We start from the raw sequence: 26,215 nt of genomic DNA on the forward strand, positions 1-26,215 counted from the left end.
AATGGAACCCAGTTTGGTAAGTCCTTTAGCTAACTGTATCCTGCTAATTGGTACATATTACAATTGCTGTACTTTATGATTGTATAATTGTGTGAAAGTTTGCTTAAACATAATCCCAGGGTTAGTTTGTAAACCCCATGAGTGTAGTAGCTCACTGCTATGATGATTCACTCACTGTGTGAGTAGTTCTAGCAGTGCACTGTGTCCACAACCCTGTGCCAGGATAGCTGGGGTCGCGCCTTCTCTGTTGGGAAGTGCCAGCGCCAGTCTCGCTCCAGGCTGCTGCAGGAGGAAGGACGTCACTCGCTCGAGCCCACGCCGAACAGCAAAGTGCAGAAGAGTCTCTCGAGGCTCCAGATCTACAGCACAAATGTCAGCATGCTCAGAAAGCAGGTAGTCCAAAACAGTCCCAATGTTTTAGCAGCAGGTCAATGTATACTTGCTTTCACTTTAATATCAGCTTCACTTGAATAGTGAAGCGTGTCAACATATGTGATTGGATGATTTGTAACCATTGTGTCAGCACAAAAAGCAGGAGACAGGTTCAGCCTAGACTCAACAAAGTGACGTGTCCCTTTTCATTGGGCAAGTAAGTGCAATGATGAATGGGATGCTACATTCACGTGTTCATTTTCAATTAAAAATTGCTAGACAAAAGTAATTGCAGTGCTGCCCTGACATGCACCGAACTCAGGTCACTACAGGTTTCTTGCAAACCTACATAAAAGATGTTTTCTCTCTCTCTGTCACCTTCTTTCCCTTTATACACACACTCCTCCTCTTTGAATCAAGTTCAATAAAGTTTAATACAGAGGTTTATGTACAAGAGATGGTCATACAGGGTAAAGAAGGTGGACGTATATGTCATCTATTATTTTTTTGCTTTGAAAACTCATGCACCAATGTGCTGTGCTCCTCCTTTGTAGCGTTCACATACTGCAAATTGGCACTGAACTAATTTCTTACCATGTAGCTGGATTTGTCATGATTATTTATTAACCAGAGAGTGCCGTTTCTGTTATTTGGTCGGTGTAAAATCTCTCCTCACTGGGGAAGACTTTGAGCTACATGATTAGAAGGACGTATCCCGAGGTGCTTCTGATCAAGACCCTTGACCCTCAGCTCAACGGTAACTTGCTTTTGATAAAAGCATTGTCACAAATTCTCCTTCTCAGCATGTGGCACATTTCCCAGCATAGCAAGCTCTGCATGTGTTTGTTATTTCCTTATGCGCTTTTTGTTTATGCTTTGCCATGTGCCTTTGTTTTGGTTTTGGTCCTGCCTCCTCCCTTTGGGTCATGTCATATGGTTGTTACCCAAATGTGTGCACCTGTTCTGTGTTTAGCCCTGTAATTAGTTTGTCTGTTTATATCCTGTTGTTTGTGTTTGGTTACGTAAGTCTCGTTGGTTGTTTCGTATGTTATCAAGCCATGGTTTATTTTGTTCTAGTTCATCTCCGTCAATCGGTTTGACCTTTTTCTTTGACCTATTATCTTACATATAATACATATATTCGACCCCATGTTTTATGCCCATGATTCCTGAAGTCCACATAATAAAGAGTTACACTGTTTTTCAAATCTCTTATTTTACAATAAGGTTAAACACTGAATTATATAGTATTTCAGTTGATCCTGTGGTAGAGAGTGAAAGTATTTGCAGATGTCATGAGGTACTGCTTAAGGAACTAAAAGTTTTGCCACATTTCTGTTTATACGGCTCATAGAAACGCCATAGATATAACTACAGACTTGAGTGTATCAACTGGTCTAAACAATCTCAGATGTACTTGTGAATGTAGCAAAATACATTAATAACTTCCTGTTCAATGAGACTGAAGGGGTCTAAACTCCATGCACAAAGACTGGGTCCTAAAGATGCAGAGTTGTTATTATAATCCACCCAGAATGTTTGTCCTAGAATGGCATGCGTTATATTCATGGTAACCCTGGCAACCAAATGGGAATTCGAAATGGGAAAAAACAGTGATAGAGAGGGTAAGAATAACAGCAGTGTTTCTGCTGCTACTTGAGAAACGTTCTATAAGGATCCTGGGTGCTGCCAACTGCTTATACCATCCACAGAACGTCTCATTTTGTAAATATATCAAATAATTGCTTAGTTATTCAAAACACAGCTAAACTGTCCAGACAGTTCAGACTATAGCTCGTATTCTGATTCTCAGATGCCCTCTACAGGTTTTTAAATGAATTAATATGAGTCATATCAGCTTATATGGTGTCCTGTATTACATTGGCTTGTGTTCGTACATTGTTTTTGTATATTTAGCTTTGTTAGTTTAACTGCAGAAGAGGACTGGAAAGTGATGGATTTCAATCCCAGTCCAGAGACTTTACAGTTATTTTCCGTGAATCGGGGTCTTAAACATTTTTACGGTAAGCAGAAGCATTTGTGCTTCACATCAATTATGCTTCCTTTTTTCACTCTTGGGTGTAGCACATATAGTAGTTATTGTAGAAATATCAAGATTCGACCATGTGAAGGGTTTTCCCTGGGTTGCCACACAATTATTATTGCATGGACTGGTTCCAGCACATTGTCTCTACAGAGGCTCTCACCGTTATTGTCCCCTAACAGACTCCACTCAGGAGGCAGTGTGAGGTGTTTGAAGGCGAGCGCCAGGCTCTGGTCCATCTTCTCACACTCCTGCAGAGGTATGTGACACTCGTTCAGCAACAGTGCCCCCTCTGTCCCTTCTTCCTGGCCCACTGCACTCACCAGGAACTGGGCCATGTCCAAGGCCAAGTCCTGGACAAAACACATCTGCTCTGAGGACAGGTGATGAACGAGGCCATCTGGACTCCCAGAACACAGAGTGACCACCACTGACTCACAGCGGTCATGGGCTGGAGAGGGAGAAAACACAGAAAGAAAGATGAGATACAAATCGTAGCTTTTTTCCTATAACCTCAAAACATGTCAGATTAGTTTAGGATGGAAGATGGAAACCTGCTTCACCAACATTAATAACTAAAGCTTTAATTAAAGCTCAATCTGAACTGGTCCAAATTAAATCGAATACCAACTATAAATCGAGTTCACTAACTACCTTGTTTTTATTTGCAACAACCTTATATATTTTCCCCATGCAATATACTTCTTTCCTGGGATCTTGGATATATATTGCCTGCTTATCGCTTTCATTTGATTGGTCCACTGTCACAACAAATTAGACGCACGTATACGAGGCGGGATCTTGCATGATTCACACCCAGATGCATCGTATCTCCTTCTATACTCTACTATGCACTTAAATCTGCGCTATTTTTATGAATGAGGGGTAGTCTGGGCAATTTTTCACAATATTGCTCAGCCATATTACACATTATATAAAGTACATTTAAGGTTTAATATTAAAGACCTAATAAAGAGGTAATGACTTCATGTATGCAATTAAATGTGACTCACATAAGGGACTGTAATTTCTTAACTAACCTGTAATCGTGCTGTAATGACTATATATAATGAAAAATGCTCCACCTACTGCAGAAGGCCATTGGAATTTACACGCCATATGCCAAACAGACAAACACTTTTGTAAGAGGCATGTTATACAGGAAAATGCTCTTTCTTTCCTATAAACCTCGCAGTGTTAAAGTACCAGCTTCCTCACAGCAGTAAAGTGGACTCATTATCTGTATGGCAACCCACACCCAGCCCATAAGCACTACAGCGGGAGCCTGTGGTTCCTGTAAAAGTGACAGCCAAGTCTCACCCTACACAGCAACACACAAGACTGTCAAAGTCCAAGGTTACATCAACCAAGCACCAAGCAAGAAAATCAACAGTAATACACAGTCACAGTGTGAGCTTGCTGTTTCCCAATGTGTTAACCAAAAACGGAAAGAAAAAAAAAAAAAGGGGAACTGACGTGACAGATGCATGAAAACATCATAACACAATAGTGCTCAGGAAAGAGGACGCATAAAATAATTAGGTATGTTCAATCATTAACATGCCATAAATGACACATGTCTCATATGTTAATGACAAAATATTACACTAGCAAACCCATAAAGACAGAAAAACTAAAGCTGGGGTCATAAGTTCACCCAGGAAATTCCTCTGCACACCCATCAGCCATTTGCACCACACCCAGCCGTGTTGGGCCTTGACTAGCTTTAGTGCTCAATCGTTTCATACAGGCCACAAAGACCAACCAAGCTGACCACAAAGTCAAAACATTCTGGCTGGCTGAGTTTCTATATGCAGAAATGAGTGGCTGAGCGGCTGGGTAGAGATGTAGAGATGTGTGAAGTCTAGACATGTGCTGATATTCCATTTTTGACAGTTTATTATACTATCCAAATGATCTGTCACGATAATTATGTTATCGTCTTATCGTACTATATATGGGCATGACCTCGATCATTTTTCCTGACTTCGATATTGCCCGTTGTGTTTACAGGTGTGTTAGTTTACATAAGAATGAATGTCACCAACATTTTAGCCATTCCCGTTGCTTCCGTCCTCCCGACTGTCAAAATTCGATCTTCGAATATTCGCTGAATTTAAGACAGAAATGCACATTTGAATGCAAAAACCGTGTGCGTTCGAACGTAAGACGTGCAGCAAGCACTAGCACTGATTTTAATTCAAACATAGTGTTGAAATAAATGACACGCAAGATATTACCAATGTACTAACAATGATTTTTGAAGAAGAATAATCTAGGAAGAATAGTTCTAGTGTTTCAAATAGAGATGCACCGATACTAAATTCCTCAGCCGATACGATAACCGATTATTCAGAGTGATATCGGCCGATACCGATACCGATAACCGATAGTTCTGCCTTTTATGCCTTCTTTTAAATGAATAATAATTCATTCCACAATTCTGAAAGAAATGCAAATAAAAACGCTATTCTCTCCATTTCAGCAAGCTGTTTCACAGTAACTGGTCTCATAAACAGAAAACACATTACTCTAATTAACATTAACACATGAACTCAATTCTGAAGATTAAAGTAAGATTTCTTAACTTACTGAATGTCATTACTGCATAATAACATTGACTGAATTCTAAAAAACCTCACATTCACTCACCACAAACACAAGCATTTCTACTTCATCACTGACATCAAACTGGTAATATATAATATCAACTTTTTTTTGATGATATTAACTCATATTAAATACACTACAAATATTTTTTTCTATGCAATATATACCTTTTTTTGTCAACTCAACTTCATTTCAATCTTTCAACAGTGTACTGGCCCTTTAATTCAGTTCGAGCAGCGCGGCAACAAAATAAATTAGACTCGATGCCGAACCTCCCGCTTCATTGCTGCAGCATCTGGTGTAAAAGCACTCATTCATTAACATGCAGTGCAGAGCTTACAAAAGCTTTTTGTCGTCATTATCACCCATTTCAAAGTAATTCAACACAAGAGACATCATCTTTACGCACAGCACGAAATCGATGTGTTTTCCCGCCCTCTTTTGATTGACAGGATATAATCGGCCCTGATCATCACATGTTTTTAAACTATACCGATACCGATTATTGGTCGATACATCGGTGCATCTCTAGTTTCAACTAATGCAGTCGTAGTCAGTAATGTCGGGGATTGAGCCGCTTAAGCTTTCTGAGCTGAAGCTGAACAGTGAATGAACAGCGGTAAACTGAAGCGCTTTATTAGCGGGGTAATTAACTCACTCAAACGCATCCTATACACATATGAGATTAATCAGACACACTGTATACACAGCATAAACCTAATATTACAACTTTCTTCTGCACAAAATGACGCGGACGCACAAGTGAACTCGAACGTAAGTAAGGCGCTAGGTAGAACGGTAAGTCACGTTGTGAGTACGCTCTTTCCGTAACTACGCACTAAAACACGGAGAATGAAGAACGAAAGCATAAAGAATTCACAATGTTGCATTATAGTAGTGTACTCATTGTAGTGTCATTATTTCAGGAGATCAGGTTTTCACAGCAAGGGCAGTTTTCACACGTATTTGTCGAGACGTTAATATATAAAACGTGTGAATATTTGGTTTCATTTTTATGTTTTCTCGTCAACTATAAAATGCCATTGACTAACATTCGACGGCATTTTAGTTTAGAGTAAAAACTGACTAAAATGATTAAATATGCCGATGAAATATTGACTAAATTTAAAGGACATTTTCATCAGAAGACAAAAGCAATTTTTTTGAAACGTTCCAATTCCAACGTCTGAACTTTTCGTTTACAAATATGACATGTCATGCTTTTTAACCGTTAAGTGACATTAACGAGACACACTAGTTCCTGCTATCGCTTGTGCTATAACAGCTACAAAGTGTCATTCCCCTTCCAGCCTCTCTTTTTTCCTCTGTCTTCAAGTTAATGAGACAAAAGAAAGAAAATCGCAGCTTCTCGTGTTACCGAGAAACCTCTGTCCTTTTCTCATGGAGGAAAACGTACTACTCTTTACAAAGCACTGACGCTGCAGACTCCTTGAACGTTAAATAAACGTCTCCTTACACAAGGCTTCACGGTTTTTTCTTTGTTAAACAACAGCATGTCTTTTAACCCGTGTATTATTCATCTTAGATCACTATGGCGTGAATTACCTTGCAGCCTGCACTACTGTCAGAGCTGCTTTAAAAGAAAATGAATTCGCCGTCTGGCCTGACCAATCAGATTTGAGAATTCAGCAGCGCTGTGGAATAATGTAGGTTCATTAAACTGATGCTGTTTGCTCCTTCGTGCGTTGCTCCGTATGCTACATATATCAAAGGTTCATTTGAAGAGTAAACAGATGAGTTAGCAACTGATCTGGATTTGTCCTTCATTGCCGGAGATGACATGAATAGAGAATTCCCAAACATTCATTAATTGCATAAACAGTCTTTAACGATTCTCAGCACAAAACAAACCACTCCACTGAAAAAGCAAGCTCCACCCCCTTTAAGAAGACAACATGATGTTGCCTTCAGATTTGGCCGAAATAAGAACTTGTACAAAATTTAGAAATAAAATTGAAATGAGAAATGAGGACGGTTTTCTGACTGTGACTTGTTACTGGCACATGCTTTCCTAGCTCACATTACTACTGGTAATCCAGTCTGTTCTTCCTGTTTCTGTGTAACACTCGATTACACCCAGCCAGATAATGTAGATAATGTGAGTGCATTCTCTGTGGGCTTTAATGCTCACTGTGCCCTACTCTGTCTGCTCCAATCCACCTGAGCCTTTAATCAGATCACTGAGCATGTTGTGTTGACATCCTGAGTGCTGCTGCGTCTCTGCTGGTGTGAGAAGGCGGACATATGAGCAGGATGGTCGAGCCATGTTGCTGGCAATCAAGCGAAGAGGGACGGAAAGGTCTGTGATGTGACGCAACATCACAAACACAGAGTTTAGACATATTCTAGACTCAGTAAACACACAGCAATGCCTCTGGACACACAAACCCGTGCACATCACTCATTCCTTTGTTAAACATTCACTATACTCTCTCACAACCACCACATTCCTACACCTTCCCAAGAAAATGGCTCTCAGTGAAATGGAAATGGTTAAGCTAATGCAAACAACGTCCTCCTTAAAGGAAAAGTATGTTTTGTGTGTGTGTGTGTGTGTGTGTGTGTGTGTGTGTGTGTGTGTGTGGTGTGTGGGTTCAAGCAATTTCCTTCTTTGCCATTCTTGTTGTAGAGTGCTAAGAAAAAGTGCACTCTTTTAGACTTGGATGAGGGCGAACATTTTAGATTTTTAAAATGGTTCTAGTGTGGTTCAATGACATGATGTACCGCATAGTGAACGGTTCATTCTGTTTAATGCAAAAAATAATGTTCCTACCATACAAAAAACTAGGTAGTAGCTATTGCCGTACATCAAGTACATGGTGTATTCAGAATTGAGATAAGCGTATGGAGTGAGGAGTTCATACTGAACTTGCAAATTAGTATTTTAGACCTCAGGTGTAACTTAAGCCTTGTGCACACCACACTATGCATATAGATTTTCTTGGAACAGTGTGAAACCACACATACAACGATGAGAAACAGCCAATGAGAGTCGGCGAGGCAGTCGTGCCCGACAGATCACTGAATCCAGTCCCATCATCCATCTATCTGTGTGGGAGAGCGAGAGCAAACTATAAGCACAATAGTAATGCTTCTAAATACCCCCAGTTCTCTTTGCAGAACAGACAATCCTCACTGCTCGGATGTCCACAACCAGCGTTTCCTCCCCATCCTCTCTCATTTCACTTTTTGTCTTATTTACAAATTCACAAAGTCACCGAAGTGGAATTTGGCTCAAGGATTTCTCCCCAGACGAACTCTTCTGCAAGCGCTCTTGTACTGCACTGGGCTCACCCTTACATCCACCAAACAAACGGCTCACGCGTAATTAAAGTCGTGTGGTGTGAAAGGGTCAGCGATTCTGAGTCATGTAAGTCATGTAGTGTGTACTCTGCCATACAGTTGTGCAAGTTCAGTGCCAAGCTCAATTATCTGCGACTCTGACTATACTTTTGTGTCGTTTTATTTTGTGACATTTATTTCACAACTCAAGTGGAACTCTGTATGAACTGTCGCTGTTCATTAAACAGAGAAATATTAAATAAATAAATAAATAAATATAATCTTGTGATTAATTATGTGTGCCGTGTCTGTGGAGGTGACGTGTTCGCCCCTGCCTTAGATTCACATTTTCTGCTGCTGTGTGTACCAAATAGTACGTTAAAAATTAGGATGTATCAAGTGTTCTATTTTACAGCCTGGCAGAAAAAATAACTGCGAAAGCCATACAGTATTTCGCAAATTAATATGATAATGAGTCTTTATTTATCAGATATACATTACAGCACAGTGAAATTCTTTTCTTCGCATACACCAGCATGTCAGGAAGCTGGGGTCAGAGCGCAGGGTTAGCAAGGATACAGCGCCCCAGGAGCAGAGAGGGTTAAGGGCCTTGCTCAAGGGCCCAACAGCAGCAGTTTGGCAGTGCTGGGGCTTGAACCCCCAACCTTCCGATCAGTAACCCAGAGCCTTAACTGTCAAGCCAATACTGCCCCCCATTATCATTATTATTAAGACTATTCTACAGCATCTAATTACCCACAATATATTACATTTGTATGGCACGTTATATTTGTATTGATTTAGTCTACATCTCGGAATAGAGATCTCTATGTGCATGTCTGTTGTTTCACTGCAGGGTTTTCCATCATTCTTGCTTCCCGTTTTCCTCACTGGTTTTCCAGCTTTGCCCTGACCGTGGCCAGAGTCGTAGCTGGGATGGATTTCGAGTTTAGCTGAAATTGTTTTATGACAGTGCCAAACGTGTGGCTGGTTAAGATAAAGCAGCTGACTGTATGTATGTCAAAGAACAATGTTTTGTGCCGTAATTGCACTATAATGATGTTCATAAAAAAGCCAACAGAGTCATCCTCCCTATTTAACCGCCCAGATGTCAAATGAACACATCTCTTAGCTTGTTGAATCACATTTAATTGGCCACCAGCTGCTATAGTGAAAAACAAGATTCATCAAGTGAGGTCCTGCATGTGAGAAAGCTACTAGCCAGCGCGCTAAACTCTACACTCTTAAAAAGTAAGGTGCCATTTTCGGTCTGTTACTAGCATGTTATTTTTTAATTCTTTTCAGTGGAACTGTACTAAACTGTATTAAATATGGCAAGATTGGTTGATGGTATATCATGCTGTAAAAATAATTAAATGAAAAATGATGATTATACTACATACAGTATAGTTCTACTACTGCTTGTTATCCAAAAAAAAAAAAAAAAATGCAAGAGCGCATCACACTTACAAAGACATATCCGAAATTAATTTGTAGCTATGTCTCTGCCATGACCTTTGTTCACTATTTACACTCATGTCTTATTTGTTCACACCATGCCCTTGTAAGTAGTGTTATTATTGTCTTATTATCCGGGTAGGTTCTTCTTTCACAATCATCACAGGCTATGTTTCTGATTCCCTAATTCGCTTAGTTCCTCTGGTTCTCTTATGGTTGTCTTTATTTTCTGGTTTTGTCCCTTGATTGTGTCTTTAAACGACTAAGGATCTAGTTCCTGGTACATCAACGTCAAGATCTGGATTATGACTTTAAGGTTCCCTCTAACGCTCGTTGCACTTATTGCGTAAATGAAGAAACAGTACGTACCCGGACACACCAGCTGTAGGGTGTCATGGCTGATCTTCAATGTGCTGCTCACATGCCTCTGAGTAGATCCGGTGAAGAGCAGGAAAAACTCCACGTCCTCTCCCGCACACAGCTCGTCATCGCTGAGCTGAACGGTGAGCACACAGCTGCCCTAATGCACAACACCACAGGTTTACAACGTAGGTATTATTACTATTAGTAGCAGGAGTAGCATCTGTTTTATTTATAAAGCACAATCAGGGTCGCTTTACAATGAAAATGATAATGGCAGTCATTTAGCAACTCGGTTTCAGGGCGGAGAAGCTTCCAGAACTTTATACAGCATTAAGACAGAACAAGCCGTATGCACAAATAAAGATTCCTCTGAGAGAAAAGCGAAGTTGAGTTTCAGAATTCAACTACAAGATGATCACCTCTAAAGAAGTGCATTGTATCCAGGCCCTCAAGAGAAATCATTAACTTCATGACTTTATTGTACATTTGCCGTATGATAACACTGCATGAATAATTCGATTGATTTGTTAGGTTATGCACACTGTACATTTAACCCTTTAAAGTCTTGAGTTATTCAGTAACTCTGATGAATTATTCAGTAACGATACTCAGCAAAAAAAAAAAAAAAAAAAAAAGAGAAACGTCCCTTTTTCAGGAGACTGTATTTTATGGCTTGAAAAATATCCCTGAAAGGGTGAATAAAAACAATAAAACAATTCATACAAATTAATAATGTATGGGGATAGCTGAGAAGATCATCGGGGTCTCTCTTCACTCAATCATAGACATTTACACCACACACTGCGTCTGCAAAGCCACCAGCATTATGGATGAGCCCTCACACCCCTCACACCCCTCACACAAACTCTTCACCCTCCTGCCGTCTGGAAAATGGTGCCGAAGCATTCGGGCACTCGCGGCCAGACTGTGTAACAGCTTACCCCACCCCCCCCCCCCACCCCCCACCCCCCCTCTTACCTCCTCGATACTCAGAGACTGGACTGACTCACTCCCATGCATTTTTTGTGGTACTGTATTTAAAATATCATATTTAATATATTGCCACTATTACACTCTTTACCTGGCTGCTACTGCAATAACTGCTATGTCCATATTTGGTATAAGATAAGTACTGAATACTATGTCATAGCATGTTATGTTTACATTCCCAGCATTTTTTCAATTATGTTGTTACTTTTTTGCATTACCTGTTATATCAGACACTTCCACACTAGAACTGTGTACTCATCGGCGCTCCACTGTATCTTTCTGTGCCTATTGTCCTGTTTTAGTAGTTATTGTACTGTCTTGTGCTGTCCGCACACGTTTGCACGTGCGCTTTATGTAAAAATGTGTAGGTCTCATTTAGTTCTGTGTCGTCTCATGTGGTTAGTGTGCTGTTTTATGTAGCACCCTGGTCCTGGAGGAACGCTGTTTCTTTTCACTGTGTACTGTACATGGATGAAATGACAATAAAGCCACTGGACTTGACTTGACGTCATTATGGCTGAATTTATGACAACATATCTTCCCGTAAAAAAAAACTATTGTATAATATAAATGTATAAATCAAATGGCAAAAAGTCCATTTCAGCAGGGGGTGAATACTTCTACAAAGCACTGTACATGACATATGTGAGGCGGTCTGGGAAAACCCACTGTATGTCACTGAGGCTGGATTCTGAAAAGAAAAAAAAGCCGCCAGTAAACTGTGCACTCTGTCTATTTCAGCTGAGCCACCAGTTTGTCCACATGAGTGCATTTAAAAAAAATATGGTGTGTCCTTAAATAGTGCAATATAATATACAGATTTATCATGATCTGATGTATTCATTTCATTGTTAACAGTGTAGCACAGGGAGCCTTGAAGCTGGAACTGTAACTTGTAGCCTGCGTGTAGCTGTTGATATTACTGCACAGATAAATAACAATGTCCTGAAACAGGTTGTTCTTTTTTTTTGCTTTCACTATGATAAGCATGACTAGTCGATATGAGGCTACTTTTTGGAATTACTGGTCAACTAGTAAAAATATGTAGACTTTCAGCCCATAAACTAGCCCAGGTTTGGCATTTCAGAGACTTTATTTGTATTGTCATATTCCCAGTGATGTACATAACAGTCAGGAAAATACCAAAATAACTGTCATAATTTTGTCCAAAGTTTATGCTAAGTAAGTTAGATAGCTTAGATTTAGATACCTTAGCACTGGTTCTATAGCTAAACACTTCTAGTTACTGTACCATCCTGCACTATTCAGCCTATCACACAATCAACTATACGGCCAAAAGTTTGTGGACACCTGACCATCATACTCATGTGTTGGCTGAACATCTCATTCCAGATTTAGTCCCGTTTTGCCGATATAATAACCTCCACTCTTCTGGGAAGGTGTTCCACTAGATTTTGGAGTGTGGCTGTGAGGATTTGTGATCATCCAGCCAGAGTATTAGTAAGCGCAGGTACTGATGTTGGATGAGGAGGTCTGGGGTGCAGTCAGTGTTCCAGTTCATCCCAGCGGGGTTCAGTGTGGTTGAGGTCAGGGCTCTGTGCGGGACACTCCAGGTCATAATCGAGCTCGCTTTGTGTACAGGAGCACTGTCATGCTGGAAAAGGTTTTCTGCCTCTTAGTTCCAGTGAAGGGAAACTGTAATGCTACAGCGTACAAAGACATTCTATATAAATGTTCCAAATTTGTGGCAACAGTTTGGGGAAGAACCACATATGACTGTGATGGTCAGGTATCCACATATTTTTGCCCGTATAGTGTATTTTAGTTGGCCATGTTGTTCATTTTAGTGCACTATATGTACAAATCTCTATTAAATCCAATAAATGTGATACTCCTTCCTGTTAGAACTTGTGTTATTACAGCTAAATTCAGCTTTCTGTTTTTTCATAAGACAAAATAAAGCAGCTTGAGAAATCCTCTGTCTCGAAGATATTCCCATGTTGGAAAACCTGCGGTTTTACCTCGGACTATTATACAACAAAGTGCTGGCACTGGAGACTCCTTCCAAAAAATGTTCAATAAATGTCTGCGCATGGAAATCTTCACTATATCAGTGATTACACACTATGTTTAATCAGTGTATGTGGAGCATCTGTGTAAGTTGTTACTAAAGACGGAATAAAATGCTGTAAATGTATGTACACCAATATACTGTTTTGTTATGTTATAGCATTGCACTGTAAACAGCTAGGAAATTAGAGGACTGCATTGGTTATGCTGTAATATATTAGAAAATGCAATGCATTGTGGGATATCTAATGTTTTTTTGGCACAGGTGATAATTTGACAAAAGATTTGACTAAAATCCACTATTGGATGGATATTGGTGGCTTGGCAGTTAAGGCTCTGGGTTACTGATCGGAAGGTCGAGGGTTCAAGCCCCAGAACTACCAAGCTGCCACTGTTGGGCCCTTGAGCAAGGCCCTAAACCCTCTCTGCTCCAGGGACGCTGTATCATGGCTGACCCTTTGCTCTGGGGCGGCTGTGGCTCAGGTGGTAGAGTGGGTTGTCCACTAATCGTAGGGTTGGAGGTTCGATTCCCGGCCCACGGGGAATGTGGAAGTTCGGTATGTGGAGTCCCATGACTCCACATACCGAAGTGTCCTTGAGCAAGACACTGAACCCCAAGTTGCGCCTTGCATGCTACCATTGGTGTGTGTGTGTGTGTGTGAATGAGACACAGTGTAACGCGCTTTGGATAAAAGCGCTATATAAGCGCAGACCATTTACTGAAACACTGTTTGAGTTGAAGATTTAGGCTAGTTGAAGATTTAGGCTAGTTCATCTATGAGTCAATGCAAGATAGTCAAGCTACTTATAGAGTTATGTGTTCAGATCCCAGCACCACCAAGATGCCGTGGTTGGGTCCTTGAGCAAGAAACTCCTACTCAGTTGTATCTTGCCTCAGTTGTGAGCAAAGTCTTCTTAAAAGCTTCAGGCAAATGAGCAAAATGTACTGGATTATATGTTTTATATTATGTAAGATATTACAGTACGTTACGATCAATAAGTTGTACAGTTAATTACTGTCAATTTCACTCTGCTGCTAGTAAATTACTGTAAACGCTACAGTAAATGTTTTTTTTTACAGTGCAGAAACGATTGTGTATTAGAAAATGATAAAGAGAAATAAAAAATAAACATTGCAGCCAAAAGTACTGTACAGAGCTGCTGTTATTGCAAATTAATCAACATTAAACCCTGACCAATCAGATCTGAATCTGTAGCATGCAATATGATTCCGTGTTGTGCAAACAGTTTAAAAAAAAAAAAAAAGAAGAAGAAATTGTGAAATTGACTCGACACTAAACAATGAACAGCAGTTTCAATGCCTTAATATTTTCTGATTAGGCATTTAGCTAGAAAGCATTGATTTAGGCACAGGCACGCTTACCGTAATCACAAATGACTGATTCGAACATAACAGCCCTTCAAGTTCTAACTATACAGTAATTCATCAGAAAAATGAGCGTTAACTGACACGGTGCTTGAACAGGAAATCGTGTTCTTGTTGGCCTGCAGAGATTACCACAGTCAGAAGTTGCATAAAACCACATGCAGAACAGTAACACATGCGGTGAACTCTTCGAGAAGGGCGGCTCCACCTTTCACCTTTCACCACAAAAATTAAGCAAATATCTCAGATAAAAGAGTCGAGTGATTTTCAAACTTGATTTGGGGAAAGTAGATTGATGACTGTGTGAATTAAATATAGCCACAATATTTATTTTCAAGGTGTTGATAAGTGATAAGTTCAAAACTGGATAAGTGGGTAATTTATTATTATTTTTTTTATATATATATATATATACTGCAATCGATATTTTTAATCCTCAGTAATTTGCAGAGCTGTGGCAAAGACTTAGGGACTTTTCAAGGAACTGGGTGAAGCATAGATGGTTTAACAAATAATTGAGCTTCTAAACAAACAAACGAAAAAATATCAGCAGTTGATTTTCATAATGTAAATGATCTTTATTAATACTAAGTCATAATATTTATTATTACCATTATAAATGACTATTCACGCACAAATCAGTTGGCTGCTAGTGTGTATGATTCGTCATTTCCTGATTTGCTAAGATGTATTCATGTCCTCATTAGCAAAGCATTAGCTACATATTAACCAGGCTTGGGGAGTAACGGTATACATGTAACGGCGTTACGTAATCAGGATACAAACAAAACTGGTAACTGTAATCCGTTACAGTTACGTCAAAAAACTAAGTATTCAGATTACAGGTACATTTTGTAAAAAAATGGGAATACTATCAGGATTGTAAATGTTTTTCATTTAAAACCAAAGAAATGAATCTTTTGACATAACACAATATAGACTATAGCTGCTTGATTATGGTTCTTGTTCTCTCTTGCCAGTCGTGGCTCACATAGGCAACCTCCTTGTGCATGCACAAATAAATAAAGTTAATTTGGTAGAAATTTTGTTAGGGTGTCCATACGTCCTCTTTGTCCTGGACATGTCCTCTTTTTCAGACGTTAAAAAGGGTCCTGCCGGGATTTCTGCATTTGAGAAAATGTCCAGGATTCAGCTTTAGTTTCATTATGATGTGCTTATGGTGTAATACTGCATCATGTGTGTGCATGTTTGCATTGCTTTAACCCCTCTCTGTAATTCCCACCTTCTCTCACAACAATTGGTCCATTATAAAAAGGCTTGCAGCATCTATTGGCCAAATTCCTGCCTCTCAGCCGTTAGCCTACTCTCAGCGAACACGTGAAGGTGGAGCGCTGTTGTGTTCGGCATCAAACAGTTGCTTGACAATAGCAGCAAAAGAAGCTGTCCTGAATCGAAACAATGCTCGTGGCCATACAGTGTAAGGTCATTTTAAATTTCATGTTATCATATTGCTCTGTATTACGTGGCCATTCAAATGTGTAAATGATGGTAGAAGGTTCACTCGTGGCATCTAATATTTTATTTTATTTCATGGACATTCAAAAGAATGTAGGGAAAAATGTAAAACGTGGGCAGGGTGAAACCAATTTTCTTTATATATATTTATGTGATGCTAATAGTGTGACTTTTTCAGTGTATTAAAGTCTGCAGTCATAGTAACACTGTTTTGAATACTTTTAATACAACACCACCACCCCCCCCCCCCACACACACACACACCGCCCCCCCCCCCCCCCAAAAGAAAAGTGTCTTCTACTTGAAAAACCAGAATATGGTCACGCTAGCTTTTGTGACGTAATGTCACCCGCATCAGGGACAGTGATCTTTTATTCATTTATTTATTTATTTTATTAAAACACATCCTAGCATTGAACATGTTTTTAAGCTCTAAAATAAGCTCTAAATAAACGTTTTTAGATCATATTGCTTTTCTCTTGACTTTACTTATATATGTAATCCAAAAGTAATCAGATTACATTTCTTTCATATTGTGATACTTGGATTACGTTACTAATTACATTTTTTATGAAGTAATTTGTAACTGTAACGGAATACATTTTTAAAGTAACCCTCCCAAACCTGATATTAACATATTGCTTTTTTACATACAATAACTGTGTATGTGAATACATCTACGGTCTTTAGTGACTGATCTGATAGCTTTCCACCTGCTTAATTGCACTGTGTGAGGTGTGTTTGAAACTGGATCAGATTTCAGAGCAGACGGGAAACCCCCGTGCACAGGACCGTGTCTTTGTTGATGCGCTCAGTGCACTAGGTGAGACTCAGGATGGCAACATCATAACCCCAGGACTGCTACACTGCTTCTTCTCTTCTATAATGTAACCTACTAGACCTTTGACTATTATGTTCCATCCCGGTCACTACAACTGAAATAATAAAACTGCCTTTTATGCCTTTATGACTTGCAATATCATCGCAATAGTAGTTTAGTCCTCGTGGTTTTTATTCGACTTTAAACTGAATTGTCTGCAATAACGAAATACTCGTTAGTTAATCTTCAGTAAACGCTTTATAACTGAGGTGTATCCAGGAAACATGGCAGGAATACACCATGGATAGAGGACCAGCCCAGGTCAAGGCATCACACATCCATTTGCACTCTTGTTCTTCACAGAACATGAAAAACTCCATACAGAGAGTAACCTGAGCTCAGGATTGAATCCAAGACCCTGGAGCTGTGAAGTGGCACAACAAGGGTATTCAAATCTGTAAAGGTCCGGTTACATAAAATTCCTTGCTTATAAAGGTTCGGATTAAGCTAACTAAGATGAGTGATCATTACCGTTAAAATGTATTATTTCTGTTCCACTAATCAGAAGAAGAAAAATAAATAAGTCTAACAAAGTCTGTGAAAACTCTTCCCTTTTTGGCCTCACTTCTCCAGCCTAAATTCTGTAGCTAGTCTCTGGTCAGATGAGCTGGCTTCAGCTAAGCAATTTATATTAACACACGCGATTGGATAGACTGCAACAGAGGATCTGCAACAGGTTTAGAAAACTAAACCTTTTCATACTTGTGAGGGTTAATGCTTCCTGATGTTTAATAGACTATAATACCTGAAGTGTTATAGTCTTCTTAGTGTTCTTAGACCTACGCGACTGATCGGCTTTCGGGTACGATCGAGAGACAAGCTTTGTCACTGGCTGGGCCGATAAGAGGTCCGTTTTCCGCATTCAAAACTGTCCGCAATACATTTATATTCACATCTAAAGCAGCAGCTGAACAGAATAAGCTTGGAGGCTGTACTTACATATAACGGAGCCTGGCGTGGATTAAGTTTCATGACACTGGACACTGCAAAGAAAGTAAAACAATGTTAGAGAAAGGCTTGAGGTACGGCGCAATTAACACTCTGACGAAAGCTTCAAGCTAGTGTTTCTGCCGCTCCGGATCAGCAGTTTTGCTTTTCCTGAAGTTCAACCAGAAAAGTAGTCAATACATACAATGAAAACAAAACAACAAATAAGCCTGTGTGCATCAATACAAATCTTAGCAACTTCCTGGTACAGGATGAACGCTGGTCTAAAAACAGGGCGTTAAGTCATACTGCATCATTACACCACTCTTATTTCTCTTTATAGCTTTATTAAAACTGCTTCAGCGGCAATAAAATGGACTGAGGGTGTAATAGTGCTGACTTTTGCTGGATCATTTCCTTACTGAATAGAAAATATATAGACTAATCTTGGAATTAAAGGTCATGTAAAAGGCTACTCAGCCAGCTCTAATAATACTGCTGTCATAATCCTCTTCCCTTAAACACAATGTGTGTCTGTACTTACCTTCGTAATATAGGAAAACCACAGGACCATAACACTTACAAGCATTTATCTGGCAGATGCTTTTATTTATGTTGATTTCGATACAAGTGCAGCACGACTAAGGGTTTCTGCATACGCATTCATACTTGTGCACTCAAGTTCAATTCCAAGACAATGTTTTCTAGTTCTTTATGACAACCACACGAAATAAATAAGGAATGAAACATGGCCTCTAATAATTCCTCTAACAGTACAGCAATTTGCTAATGCTAACAATGTTGTATTTATTAAAGATGCAGGTTGTAGAATTTGTTTTTTGTTTTTTTTGGGGGGGGTGGGGGTTGGGGGCGGCTTTTTTTTGCGGAAAACTACTTGAATTGGTGAAGTTGCAATTGCACTAAATTTTTCTTGGTAAATGAGACCTTTGAACGCATGTGAATCGAAGACGGCTTTGGCTGAATACGTGCTGTGATGACGTCACATGATGTGTCTTGGCCCAAATCTGCGGAAAATCTGCATTATTTTTTTTTTAATTGCAAGCTGCATTTGCTTCATTTTGTGTTCATTTCTGCACCTTCTGACCAATTGAAATTCAGTATTTAATAATGCTATGGTATAAAAGGTAGGTACCTATACTCATGAGACACTTTAATATGAGCAACTGTACACTTGCTCAGTCAGCCAATCAAGTGGCAGCAGAAAGCGCTGATCTAGGATTTTCATGCACAATATTTTCAATATTTTGGGTTCCATTACTACCATTACTGTCATGAACAGGAATCTGAGTCTACAGTGGGCACAGGATCAAGACTGGAAATACGTTCTAGAGACTGGTGCGTGTGAAAAAACAGCACATCAGCAGGTTTCTGAAACCAGACCATCTGGCACCAACAACCATGGCATTGTGAAAGTCACTCAGATAGCATTTTTTCCCCATTCTTTTGTTTAATGTGAAGATTAACTAAACCTCTTGACTTGTATCTGCCTCATTGATTGCACTGCACTACTGCCACATGATTGGCTGATTGGATATTTTGTAGGTACACTACGTACAGTGAGTGTAAGTATATTGCTATGGTTGCCATGTCTTCATAAAACCACGTATGTGTTTCCTGCCAATCAGGATGTCGTGCTTACTTTTCATTTACGCCATTTATTTGCTTTGAAGTATACTCTTTTGGTAACAAAAAATGGGCAGATTTGCTGAGTTATGGTAGGGCCACAACCACGTTTAACATTAATGCTCAGAGCCATCTGATCCAGGTGTCTCTCAGTGACACCTGATAACACTAGAGTGTCTAATCTAGGTGAAACGACTTCAACGTACGTCAAATGCGCTTTAACACATACTCTTCACCATCGTATGTTTTTGTGGTACATATGGTATACTTAGATGATGGTGTACTATGGTGTACTATCATCCCTATACCATGATGCTGGATGCTCCTTGACCTTGTATATCTTTATCACTTTTTTTGAAACGCCATGAGACAAAAGTCAAAGAAGCCAGCTTCTCTATTCTAGTCTATTTTAAATATTTGAGCAGTTTGCCTAATAAATAATTCAACCCTTGCATTTCTGCTGTGGTGTTTAAAAATGTGAAGTTGTAAGCAGACACTACACTATGCTGAAAACCGTAGCATTGTTTTGCACGGTATCATATCTCGCCTAGTTCCACCCGAGCTAATTTTATTCCGCTTCTCGAGCCCGTGCTCCACCCTACGCTTCAGTTTTCCTTATTGACACCAAAAACAAGGATGTGGCCCAAAGCTGCCTTTCAATTCATGAGCTAAACCGTCCAGATTATTCCAAAATAGCACGATACAGAATACAAAGGAAAGATCTAGTGCCAGAAGCGATGATAGATTTATGTTCGACATGAATTTGGTCATCCTGAGGAAGAGGAATTTATATCTAGCTACCATAGAACACTCACTTATGTAGTAGCGCTTGATTGTATATTATAGACCACTAACTTCCTTATTTACTGTACCTCCTACTGCCTCTGATCTATTTCAGTCCCAGAGATCTCTTCGCTCTTAGGTCAACTCTCAAGCTACATTAGTCATGGTTGACTGAATCAGTGTGTGTGTGTGATTGTGTGAGGAATGGTCGGGGCTCACTAAAGGGAGGGTTTAATGTTTAACCACAGAGTTTGTTTAACTGTTCCTCCATGGCCGAGGTGTGATTGCCCCCTCGCACAGACAGTTCACAGAAAGGACAACTAAACGTTATCTACTAGGTCAAGCCAGAAACATCTACTGCTGTAAGGGGGGTGATGAGTATATGTATCATCACTCTATAGTGTTGTAACCATATGATCCAGAAAAAAAAATCTTGTAGCCTTTATTTCCATGGGTTTCAGTTATTTGGTGAGGGAACCGGCGTCATTTCTTAGCATTTAAGGCGATTGCTCTTAATCTTACGTAATTTATCAAAGTAGTAGTTTTCACAGTACATTCTTTGAACCAGGGGTTCTCAAGAGTTTTAAGACAGGATCACCTTTAAAACGGTAAAAAAATCAATTCCCTGAGGCCCTCTGTACACTGTAAAAAACTCAAAAAAGTTGTGCAGCAAGTTGCCTTGAAATTTTAAGTTAAGTCAACTTTTCTTTTTTGTTTTTTTCTTTTTTGTTTTTTATAGTGTACAGATTTTATTTCATGAACATTATTTACATGTGTACAATACAATCGTGTCGGTTTACTACAGCACTAGAGATTTTATTCCGGAAAGTCCCACCAACAGAACATATTAGGTTCAAACTGACATTCCTTATCAGGATTTTCCATCCATCCATCCTCTACCGCTTAATCCTTTTCAGAATCACGGGGAACCTGGAGCCTATCCCAGGAAGCAGCGGGCACAAGGCGGGGTACACCCTGGACAGGGTGCCAGCCCATTGCAGGGCACAATCACATACACACTCACACACCCATTCATACACTACAGACACTTTAGACACGCCGATCAGCCTACCATGCATGTCTTTGGACTGGGGGAGGAAACCGGAGTACCCGGAGGAAACCCCCGCAGCACAGGGAGAACATGCAAACTCCGGACACACATGGCCCCGGTGGCACTCGATCTTATCATGCATGAAGTCTCAACTATACTTGCTTTTAACTGCTGCTGTGTGTATCCTGCTGCCTTTTGGAGCGTCACTTGTGCACATCCTCAGAAATGAACGCTACGTGTGCAGTACCAATGTAAACAGTGTGGTCAGAATAGCACCATGTGACACTGTGTCCACAATTAAACAGACTAGCGGTGTGTCTCAAATCGCATACGTACGGATGTACTGTTCTAGACAGTTATTGAGTACTAACACTAATCGCTTTTCCTATTACAGTACGTGCTTGAATTTAAAAGCCTTTAAACCTACCAAAAGCTCTGTTTTATGCACCAATCTTTTGTATTTTTCTAGATGTGTCAATTCTTTTGAGGGGAAGATCAGAGTTTTTGATCTGTGATGAGGCTCATGACAACAATCACGATGACGGCAGAAAGTTTTAAAGACAGACAGAGCTTGTGAGCGTGTTTAACGTCGCCAAACATTACAGTGATTTTTAGGCTCTGACGTGCCATCTAGAGGACGTCGCTTTTAATCCTGAAAATGTTATCTAGCACAAGAGGTTAAACGTATTGTGCAGGATATTTCAACTACCAGGCTGTACCTAAAATAAGAAACTCTTTTACCTGGCATCATCACTTTTACTGGTAAAGCATAACGTTTACATTTAATATTTAAATACTTCCAATATATATATACTTCCAAATTTCAATGCTATACCATCAAACAAGTATCTCGTCCAAACCCGAGTTTAATTAAAACATTGAAGTGATCGTTTATTTCCCATACTGACTTCTTATCGTTATTTTAATTGTACCTACAGACTGTTGTGGCTGTGTGGACTTTGTGTGTGTGTGTGTGTGTGTGTGTGTGTTTTTAATGCAGTAGAGCTAAGAGTCCAGGTCTATCACAGGCTAATATGACTGAACCCCTGTCTTTAAAAGATAAAAACGCATCAGTGTAAGGTTTCATTTTTACAAGATTATTTGCTGATAAGAAATTTCTTTTCTGGAGCAAAGGGCAGGAGTACTGCCATCAGTCGCAGAGAAATATGGTACATGGTCTGCACTTATATAGCGCTTTTAGTGGACGATTAGTGGACAACCCGCTCTACCACCTGAGCCACAGACGCCCATATATACACAGAATGGTCTGAAGAAGTGGCTCTGGTGTTGATTTCTTTCTAGCCGACTCATGCAGCCTATCAGTGACCGTCATGTCAGGTGATTACACTTACTCAAACACTTCCTGGCTCTAGATCTGATCTCTGTTTGAGCTGATATTTTTCAGCCTGCTTCGCTGACACATCCGTAACACGCCGTCAGAAGTGATCGCCAATGTGAAATACAGTCATGGGGGTAATAGATGCAAATGAGTGGGACTGATCTTATTGCACACTTTCATTCTCTTTTTTTTTTTTGAAAGTACCGATGGAGGAGAAATTAAACGTAGCTTGACTAAGCACACACGGTCCAAACAAAGCGTCAATTACGCAAAAGGAATGAAGATAGAACAGTACATTTTTGGTTTGAATGAAAGTGCTACATCTTTTTGTTGACTACGTTTGGTATTTATGTACTCGGTAAATCCTTTCAGACGTATGTAAAAGATGTGAAATCATGAGTGCAGCTGCCTATTTGGCTTTAACAAACAAAGTGTGTGTCTATCTGCTATCATGATCAGCAGTCACTGCTTAAAGGCCATGAGGCCATGATCATGTGCTCCTCTATCTAGAGCAGTAAAACCAACAGGAAGGAGCTGAATACTTATATCAAATGATGCAATTACTGCATTAAACGTCACCATTGTGTCTCACTGCTTGTTTAGTGGAAAATCAGCTGTAGTGTAACCCAATAGGTGTGGGGATCAGATGGTAAATTAGGCCGAGCGCTGCGGGACAGACGTGACTGAGCTGTAAGCTTCGAGCTCCTCTACGCTCATTTCCTCCTGGGTTTGAATCAGTTTCCCTGAGCAGAGCATGCAAAACTCTTCACACAGGACTCATAACAGTTCTGCCTTCGTATCAGTTTCATGTAATAATCAGATTATTCATATAGTGTTATTTCCTGTATTGAAGAGGGCACGGTGACAGCGATGGTGGCCTTTGTTAAAGTCTTTAAACTTAAAGCTTCGGAGTGAACAAAGAAGAATTTACGAATGATGTTTCGTTGCATTCGGCAAATTTGTTCTTTTATTTTGCTCAATGAAATGATACAGCTGTAAACTTTTTAACTTAAGCTAAACATTCACACTGACAGCTTCAGTGTGTGATCATTGAAAGTGGTTTTAAATTGAAAATCCTCTAAACGCTGGTGGCAGTGGGGTTTAGTGTTGAACAGGCAGTTCGCTTTATATCGGCTCTTGCAGGATGCACTTCTTCTTTTGTCTTTCTCACTGCGTCTTACACGGGTTTCTTTTTCTATCTTTAAAGAACTCCTACCTTAACTCTTGTGTAGAACTCCGGTTTGATCCAACACCTCAGCATTTGAGCACGAAAGTCCGACTTAAAGAGTGGCTTTGTGTCTTCACAGTGCATGGCACGTTATGTCACCCCTGTTATTACTGGAAGCTAAATGCGGCTTTGTGCTCAAGGCAGGAGATAAGGGAGGTGACGTTGCGTGGGGGAGGAGCAGGCATTCACTTCAGGTGTGTGTGTGTGAGAGAGAGAGAGAGCTGTATCCCTGACGCTACTCATTGCTCTCTGAGGCCTCCCAGGTTAATGTTCTGCTATCAGGTTCACCCTCTGCTTGTATTCTTGTGAAAGCAACTCATCATTGACCTACTTTTTTTTGTTGTTTTTTTTACAGTTTAATGTTTTCTAACATCTGTAGAGCACTGTTAATTTTTTTTCCAGCCTCACACCCAAACTTCATTTGAAGACAGGTGCTATTACTGTTGTTAATGAATACCAGTTCAGCAACTACCAAACCTGAAAACGAGAGCGGCTTGTGTTTATGAACACAATAAATAAAACAGTCGTGCCGTTAGGTGAGGCTTTGGCTCTGTCCCAAATACTACAAGTCGTGTCTACTCAGTGCTATTTGTAGAATGACATATTTCATGAGTACATTTGAACTCTGAATGAAGACTTCTTGCTTGTCATTATACCGCAGTGCTGGTGAATCTTCGACTCTGATTGGTCAGAAGGTGTTGAGGATTTCTCTACAGCGCAAATCGTTTCTATAGAAGCAGCTCATTGATAGGGACTAGTACAGCCCACACTCCACATAATCGGATTCGAAAACGGTGTTATTTAACAAAGAAAGACGAACAATCCTTGACATGGTGAAGGAGACGTTTAGGGAAGGTAGGCCCGTCATGAAAATCCTTTTGTCGGTCGATATATCGTTCCAGAAATAATTGCGATAAACGATATTATTGTCGTTTTAAAACCATTGTATGCCACTGGTATAATGAAAATATTCTAGCATAATACTGCAAGTACAGCGTTTTGAAGAGCGATGAACTTTTCATTCTTAAGACTATTCAGACGTTGGAAGTGGAACGTAAAAAAATTGTTTTTGTCTTCTTTAAATTTAGTCAATATTTCGTCATGTCATATTTATTCATTTTAGTCAGTTTTACTCTAAACTAAAATGCCGTCAAATGTTAGTGAACGGCGTTTTAATTGACGAAATTAAACCAAATGTGAAACATGTGAAAACTGCCCTTGCTGTGAAAACCTGATCTCCTGAAATAATGACACTACAATGAGTACACTACTCTAATACAATATTGTGAATTCTTTATGCTTTCGTTCTTCATTGTCCGTGTTTTAGTGCGTAGTTACGGAAAGAGCGTATTCACATCGGGCTCAACCCCCGACGTTATTGTTTACAGCTGAATTAACTGAACTGGCTGAATTAACAGCTCTGAATGTTTACTCTTGGTTGACGTAACTCATGACGGTAGCAGCAGAATGAATTCAGAAGTCTACAGAAACAATCTGTCTTCCTGTCTATACTGAGAAATGCATCCGATCTAATTGGGAGGAACTTCATCATGCAGCAATACAAGCACTGCCAACACAACAAAGGACTTTATCAGGAGGAAAAAGTGGAAGGTTTTAGACTGGCCAAGTCAATCACCAGACCTTAACCCAGTTGAGCAGCATTTCACCTCCTAATTGTTCCATTACTTTTGCTCGCTTAAAAATTGGCCGCTCTGATACAAAAGCAGCCCTGTATTAAGTTGCTTAACACATCTAGATGCAAATAACAGGAAATGAAAGCTGAAATTATGATCTATCATCTCATACCGCATTCAACTTTTGATCTCAAACCCAAATGTATTCAGTCAGTACGTTTACATGGACAACAATTATCCACTATTAACCCGATTAAGACAATACTCTGATTAAGAATCTACCATGTAAACAGCAATTTTTAATGACCTTAATCCGATTAAAGTCATATTCGAAGTAAACACAAATCGAATTAAGACATGTGGAGTATTCCTGTTTTGGTCACATTATGGACGTGTATTACAGACATGTAAACAGCTTAATCACGTTATTAACGTCGTGTGAGGGTTTTCACTGCATTTTGCGACAGGACACAATCACACACGGCAGTGCTCAAGCATTTTACGGCAAAAAAGAGAGCACGGCTGCGTCCCAAACCACGTACTTGCCTATCATAGGCCTATAGTAGGAGAAATACATGTATCTCGGCTACTATACAGTAGGTAAGTACACGGTTTGGGACGCAGCCCACGGCTTCAAGCAGTTGTCTATTTGCACGTACAGCATGACAAATAATTAACCGCACTGGAAGCGTTCG

The 26,215-nt window shown here is 39.8% G+C and overlaps 1 protein-coding gene across 4 annotated transcripts in view; it reads right to left on the reverse strand.

Annotated features, from left to right (window-relative positions):
* LOC128614124 (A-kinase anchor protein 13) overlaps positions 1-26,215 on the reverse strand; it is a 96,050-nt gene that overhangs the window by 67,573 nt on the left and 2,262 nt on the right. For 3 of the 4 annotated variants that reach the window (XM_053635427.1, XM_053635428.1, XM_053635425.1), the window contains exons 2-5: positions 17,854-17,897; positions 10,157-10,307; positions 2,580-2,867; positions 176-359 (exon numbers count right to left, since the gene is read on the reverse strand). In XM_053635427.1, the coding sequence (XP_053491402.1) occupies positions 176-359; positions 2,580-2,867; positions 10,157-10,307; positions 17,854-17,886 (656 nt within the window). In that variant the 5' untranslated portion in view covers positions 17,887-17,897. Of the gene's footprint in view, positions 1-175; positions 360-2,579; positions 2,868-10,156; positions 10,308-17,853; positions 17,898-23,874; positions 24,314-26,215 lie in introns of those variants that run through there. The other variant, XM_053635426.1, reaches the window with a different exon arrangement.

Source organism: Ictalurus furcatus, chromosome 10, assembly GCF_023375685.1.
Source record: "Ictalurus furcatus strain D&B chromosome 10, Billie_1.0, whole genome shotgun sequence".
Classification (NCBI taxonomy): Eukaryota; Metazoa; Chordata; class Actinopteri; order Siluriformes; family Ictaluridae; genus Ictalurus; species Ictalurus furcatus.